At 46.8% G+C, this 7,148-nt stretch overlaps 1 protein-coding gene across 1 annotated transcript; it reads left to right on the plus strand.

The window, feature by feature from the left end:
- Positions 1-392: 392 nt before the first annotated feature.
- On the plus strand, positions 393-5,510 carry LOC131292799 (uncharacterized; the record flags this gene model as incomplete). Its single annotated transcript, XM_058320882.1, has 2 exons — positions 393-1,277; positions 1,578-5,510. Coding segments are annotated over exons 1-2 (4,818 nt in total), but the record flags the coding sequence as incomplete, so codon positions are not given.
- Positions 5,511-7,148: the final 1,638 nt, after the last annotated feature.

The raw sequence follows: 7,148 nt of genomic DNA on the forward strand, positions 1-7,148 counted from the left end.
GATGCAAAATGAGGTTTAGAAGGTGATCAGGCAAAAATTGACATTAAACACGTAAACAAAAACATAGGCAATTATGGCAATTACGGCCATAATTGATTTATAGGGCCGAACCCGTTACGTCAAAAAGGGGAACTAAAAGGGAGTTACAAAAAGGTTATAAAAGATAGTTGCAATAAAGCAAAACTCTCTCTTCCACCAAAAATCACCCGGGTAATTATAAAACGCAGCTGAAGCCATCCGAAACATACCCCGAAAGAAAACTCGCGCAAGAACATTGGTGCCGTGACCAGGATTCTTGAAATACGAACGTTGGTTAACTTTATCTTCGCGATTTCGGGCCGTTTTTATTGCGCGATACCATAAACGCTACGTACGCCGTTTTTCGATTCAAAATGCCAGCGGAACCCATCATCCTTTCGTCGAGAAGAGCGATCCTTCTCGTTTCACTCAGCCGTTACGAAAGCTTCGTTCGCGATTTTCAACAAGACCGTGATCTTGTTGAAGTAGAAGCCAGAATATCCAAGTTCGAAAGGTTATGTGAAGATCTTGAAAAGCTGCAGCAGGAGCTTGAAGACGGAGCTACAACCGAAGAGGAGGTCAAGCAAAATGAAGCTCTTCGCGCCGATTTCGAGCCTCGTTTGATACGGGTGGAAGCAGAACTGAAGGCAAAAAGACCCTCACAAGGCTCGTCATTTAATGCCACCGGTAATTCCTTGGCTGGTATTAAACTTCCGACCATATCACTGCCTCAGTTTCATGGGGATTACATGGAATGGCTTACGTTTCGGGACACGTTCGAGTGTCTGATTCACGACAACCGTGATCTTCCCGCCATCCAAAAGTTTCATTACTTGCGCGCAGCGATTAAGGGTGAAGCAGCACAAGTGATAGAAGCGATCACTATTAGCGCGGCAAATTACGAGATAGCGTGGCAGGCATTAACGGCGCGCTACTCCAACGAATATTTATTGAAAAAACGTCACTTGCAAGCACTGTTCACTATGACGCCCGCGAAAAGGGAAACCGCGACCGCACTGCACCTCTTAGTGGACGAGTTCGAACGGCACAAGAAAACCCTTGACCATCTTGGGGAAAGGACGGATACATGGGGTGTTTTGCTGGAACACTTGTTGTGCACCAAGTTGCCAACAAGCACACTGAGGGACTGGGAGGAGCACGCATCAAACGAAGAAAGCCCGACGTATGCTAGCCTGATTGTTTTCTTGCAGCGCCGTATGCGAGTGCTTGAAACGCTATCGGTGAACAAGGAGCAGGATGTCAGTTTTAGCGAAGCGCAACATCATACAAAACGGATGCCACCCACGCGGCTAGGAAGCTTTGCAGCGGCATCAAATGCTGTACGCAAATGCTCTCTGTGCGATTCAGAGCATTTTATTGCAAAGTGTTCCCGATTCATTGCATTGAGCCCGAACGAACGCCATCGCACCGTAATGAACGCACGATTATGTTTGAATTGCCTTCGAGACAATCACCGCGCCCGCGACTGCACTTCGCAGTACAAATGCCGCCACTGTAATTCACAACACCACACTATGTTGCACTCACACACGTCACAGGATCACTCTGCCGGAACATTCTCCACTGCCATGCCAGCTGCGAGCATTGGACCAGCCACTAACGATCACACGGCAAATCTTCAGCGAACTTTCGCAGCAGCAATGGAGCGAGCACCAACGCAGGTTTTGCTCCAAACTGCCATCATCAATATAGTTGATTCTTTCGGATTAGTTCATCCAGCTCGAGCACTTTTGGACAGTGCCTCGCAGCCTGATATGATAAGCAGTCAGCTCGCTCATCGACTGAGGCTAAAAAGAAAGAAGGTTAATGTTATGCTGCAGGGTGCAGGCCAATCTACCCGTCCGCTGAAAGAATCCGTTCACGCGAAGATTGCCTCACGAACGAAACAGTTTGAAGTGGGTGTCGAATTTTTGATTGTCGACAAGTTGATGGCTAATCTGCCGCTGCGGGACGTTAACACGACGAGCTGGAACATCCCGTCCGAGTTGATCCTAGCCGATCCAGAGTTCTACAAATCTTCGGCAATCGACATTATTCTTGGCGCTCGACATTATGCTGCTTTCTTCGAAGGTAGCGCCCAGCTCAAACTAGCACCTACCCTTCCAACTCTGCAGGAAAGCGTATTCGGATGGGTCGTCACTGGTTCGATTGGATCGCCAGAGCCTTCGGAAGGCACTTCTAATGTTGCTCACACGACAGCTGTAATTTGTATGACAACTCTAGAAGAATCCATCGAGCGGTTTTGGAAATCAGAAGAGTTATGGTTCAACGATGGCTACTCACCCGAAGAACGCCAATGTGAGGCTATTTACCGAAACACAACCCAGCGGGATCCATCGGGTCGATACATAGTTCGTCTTCCGAAGCAACCAGATTTCTTTGACAAACTTGGACTGTCAAGGGATATGGCTTTGAACCGCTTCATACTTCTCGAAAGAAGACTCCAACGTGATCCAGACCTAAAAGAAGAATACCACAAGTTCATGAAAGAGTACTTGGAACTGGGGCACATGACTCCCACGTCTCCAGCAGACAATGATCACGGGTATTACTTACCGCACCATCCCGTTTTGAAAGAATCTAGTACGACGACAAAGCTCCGGGTCGTTTTCGACGGATCAGCGAAGACATCTACTGGATATTCGCTAAACGATGCATTGCGTGTCGGTCCAGTAGTGCAAGACCAGTTGCTGGATATAATTCTTCGTTTTCGCACCTACAAAGTAGCGCTCGTTGGTGACATCGCGAAAATGTACAGGCAGATAGAAGTCCATCCTGATGACCGTCGGTTTCAACGCGTGTTGTTTCGATTCTCACCGGATGCTTCAGTGGAGACTTACGAGCTGAATACGGTGACCTACGGGCTTGCTCCATCTTCTTTTTTGGCTACGCGTACGTTGCTGCAGTTGGCCGAGGATGAAGGCACGAACTTTCCGCATGCTGCACAAGCTTTGGTTCAAAATTTCTACGTGGACGACTTCATCGGTGGTGCTGATTCAGAGGAGCAAGCAAAGCAGCTACGAGAGGAGCTCGATGAATTGTTAAAAAAGGGTGGATTCTCTCTGCGAAAATGGACCTCTAGTAAGTTGGCCGTGCTCTCTGGTTTGACGGAGGATCAGATCGGAACGCAGTCAACGCTTCAATTTATGCCCGACGAGAAGATAAAGGCACTCGGTATCGCTTGGGAGCCCGAAGCTGACGTTTTATCCTTCGAGTCGCGGATCGACGCCGACACTAGCTACCCCACAATGCGGTTAATATTCTCTGGCATCTCCCGAATGTTCGATCCGATAGGATTGATATCGCCGATCATCATTCGCGCTAAGTTGCTGATGCAGGAATTGTGGGTGCAGAAGCCTGGCTGGGATAATCCTGTTTCTGACAGCATCTATAAAAAGTGGACATCCATTAAATCCGACTGGCCAATTATTTCCGGTTATAAAAGTGATCGCTACGCTCTCTTACCTGATTCTCGCGTTCAGTTACATACGTTTTGTGATGCCTCTGAAGCCGCGTTCGGTGCATGTATTTACTCGCGTTGTGAAAACAAACAAGGACACGTACGAATCTCGCTATTAGCATCGAAGTCACGTTTAGCACCACTAAAACGGGTTACATTACCGCGATTAGAACTTAATGCAGCCGTTACAGGAGCGCATTTATACGATCGTGTGAAGCAGGCGATGGGACTCGAATCAGCGGAGTCATATTTTTGGTCCGACTCGACAGTTACGCTGCATTGGCTGAGTTCACCGCCCAACAATTGGAAAACGTATGTAGGCAATCGCGTCGCGGAGGTGCAAGCCTACTCACATCTCCATCCCTGGAAACACATTGCGGGATGTTCGAATCCTGCTGACTTGGTATCACGAGGCGTGACCGCAGCAGATTTCGTGAAAAGTGCACTGTGGAGCAGCGGTCCAGAGTGGTTAATTCGTCCAGCGTCTGAATGGCCAAATTCAACACCAACGGTTGCTGATGGTGCCGAGCTAGAGATTCGTCAAGTGAGTGCAGCGGTTGCCGTCATCGAGACAGTGCATCCTTGGTTCGAGCGGTACTCATCATACACCAAGCTTCTACGCGTCATTGGGTATTGCCTTAGATTCGTGCGCAATGCTAAGGAGAAGTGCCGTACTCGCCGCGATCCATTGGAGCCCCCAGCGTCATCAACTATCACTCCGGACCTCATGGAAGCTGCTAAAACTGTGCTATGCAAGCTGGCACAGCAAGACGCATTTCCAACGGAGCTCGAGCGGTTGAGGAAGCGTGAGGTGGTTCCAAAGCGCTCACCACTTAGACGTCTGAGCCCGTTCATCGACAGCGAAGGAGTTATGAGAGTAGGAGGGCGCCTCAAGCTCTCACAACTGCCTTATCAATCGAAACATCCAATTCTTCTGCCCAAGAAGCACATCTTCGCACGCCGCATCGCAGAGCACCTTCATAGAGAACTCATACATGGTGGCGGAAGATTGCTGCTTTCCCAGATTCGCGAAGAATTTTGGCCACTCGACGGACGACATCTGGTGAAAAGCGTCGTTAGACACTGCTTACGATGCATTCGCCAACAGCCCATACTTGAGCAGCAACAAATCGGGCAGTTACCATCATTGCGGATCACACCGAATCGACCGTTCGCGACCATCGGAGTGGACTATGCTGGGCCGATCTACCTACGACCGATCCACAAACGAGCAGAGCCCGCCAAAGCATACCTCTGCGTATTTGTTTGCTTTGCTACGAAGGCTGTTCACCTGGAACTAGTGGGTGATTTGACCACTGCTGGTTTCCTAGCATCACTTCGACGGTTTGCATCGCGCCGAGGACGTCCGTCCCATATCTACTCGGACAACGGTAAAAACTTCGAAGGCGCAGCCCGGGAGCTTAGTGAGCTATTCGAGATGTTCCATGATGAGGAGCAAAGCAACATCATCGTTTCGACTTGTGCTGATATGGGCATCACTTGGCACTTCAGTCCACCAAGGGCTCCACACTTTGGCGGATTGTGGGAAGCTGCAGTGAAGACCGCCAAAAGACACCTGTTTCGCCAGCTGGGCAGCACGAGACTGCCTTATGAAGGATACATCACTGTGCTGCACCAAATAGAGGCAGCAATGAATTCGCGTCCGCTGTTACCTATGTCGGACGACCCCAACGATTTAGCCGCTTTAACACCTGCACATTTTCTTATAGGCACATCCATGAACGCCATCCCCGAGCCGGACTATTCAAACCGAAAGACGTACACCCTGAGCGAGTGGCAGAAGTGGCAACTGCTCGTCCAGCGCTTCTGGAAACATTGGGCCAGCGAGTATCTACAAGAGATGCAAAGGGATACGATGAAGACCTGCAGCAATTCAGATTTTTCACCTGGCAGACTGGCAATCCTGATGGACGAGGCTCTTCCTACAACACAATGGCCACTCGCGCGGATAGTTGAGACGCACCCCGGCACGGATAGTTTGACACGTGTGGTAACATTAAGAACTGCAAAGGGAATTTCGGTTAGGCCAATCGCTAAAATTTGCTTGCTACCGGAGGCAACAAACTGAGCTTATCACCACGTGGAGAATAATTGTTGACGAGTGTCAAGGGGGCGGAGGATGATCAGGCAAAAATTGACATTAAACACGTAAACAAAAACATAGGCAATTATGGCAATTACGGCCATAATTGATTTATAGGGCCGAACCCGTTACGTCAAAAAGGGGAACTAAAAGGGAGTTACAAAAAGGTTATAAAAGATAGTTGCAATAAAGCAAAACTCTCTCTTCCACCAAAAATCACCCGGGTAATTATAAAACGCAGCTGAAGCCATCCGAAACATACCCCGAAAGAAAACTCGCGCAAGAACAGAAGGTGCTTAAGGTGACTTTAAAGAGAATGAGACGATGCAAAATGGTGTTTAGAAGGTGCTTAGGGTGACTTTAAAGAGAATGAGACGATGCAAAATGAGGTTTAGAAGGTGCTTAAAGTGACTTTAAAGAGAATGAGACGATGCAAAATGGTGTTTAGAAGGTGCTTAAAGTGACTTTAAAGAGAATGAGACGATGCAAAATGGTGTTTAGAAGGTGCTTAAAGTGACTTTAAAGAGAATGAGACGATGCAAAATGGTGTTTAGAAGGTGCTTAAGGTGACTTTAAAGAGAATGAGACGATGCAAAATGAGGTTTAGAAGGTGCTTAAGGTGACTTTAAAGAGAATGAGACGATGCAAAATGAGGTTTAGAAGGTGCTTAAAGTGACTTTAAAGAGAATGAGACGATGCAAAATGGTGTTTAGAAGGTGCTTAAAGTGACTTTAAAGAGAATGAGACGATGCAAAATGGTGTTTAGAAGGTGCTTAAGGTGACTTTAAAGAGAATGAGACGATGCAAAATGGTGTTTAGAAGGTGCTTAAGGTTACTTTAAAGAGAATGAGACGATGCAAAATGGTGTTTAGAAGGTGCTTAAAGTGACTTTAAAGAGAATGAGACGATGCAAAATGGTGTTTAGAAGGTGCTTAAAGTGACTTTAAAGAGAATGAGACGATGCAAAATGGTGTTTAGAAGGTGCTTAAGGTGACTTTAAAGAGAATGAGACGATGCAAAATGAGGTTTAGAAGGTGCTTAAGGTGACTTTAAAGAGAATGAGACGATGCAAAATGGTGTTTAGAAGGTGCTTAAGGTGACTTTAAAGAGAATGAGACGATGCAAAATGGTGTTTAGAAGGTGCTTAAGGTTACTTTAAAGAGAATGAGACGATGCAAAATGAGGTTTAGAAGGTGCTTAAAGTGACTTTAAAGAGAATGAGACGATGCAAAATGGTGTTTAGAAGGTGCTTAAGGTGACTTTAAAGAGAATGAGACGATGCAAAATGAGGTTTAGAAGGTGCTTAAAGTGACTTTAAAGAGAATGAGACGATGCAAAATGAGGTTTAGAAGGTGCTTAAAGTGACTTTAAAGAGAATGAGACGATGCAAAATGGTGTTTAGAAGGTGCTTAAAGTGACTTTAAAGAGAATGAGACGATGCAAAATGGTGTTTAGAAGGTGCTTAAGGTTACTTTAAAGAGAATGAGACGATGCAAAATGGTGTTTAGAAGGTGCTTAAGGTTACTTTAAACAGAATGAGACGAT

This window comes from Anopheles ziemanni, unplaced genomic scaffold, assembly GCF_943734765.1.
Source record: "Anopheles ziemanni unplaced genomic scaffold, idAnoZiCoDA_A2_x.2 U_43, whole genome shotgun sequence".
Lineage (NCBI taxonomy): Eukaryota > Metazoa > Arthropoda > Insecta > Diptera > Culicidae > Anopheles > Anopheles ziemanni.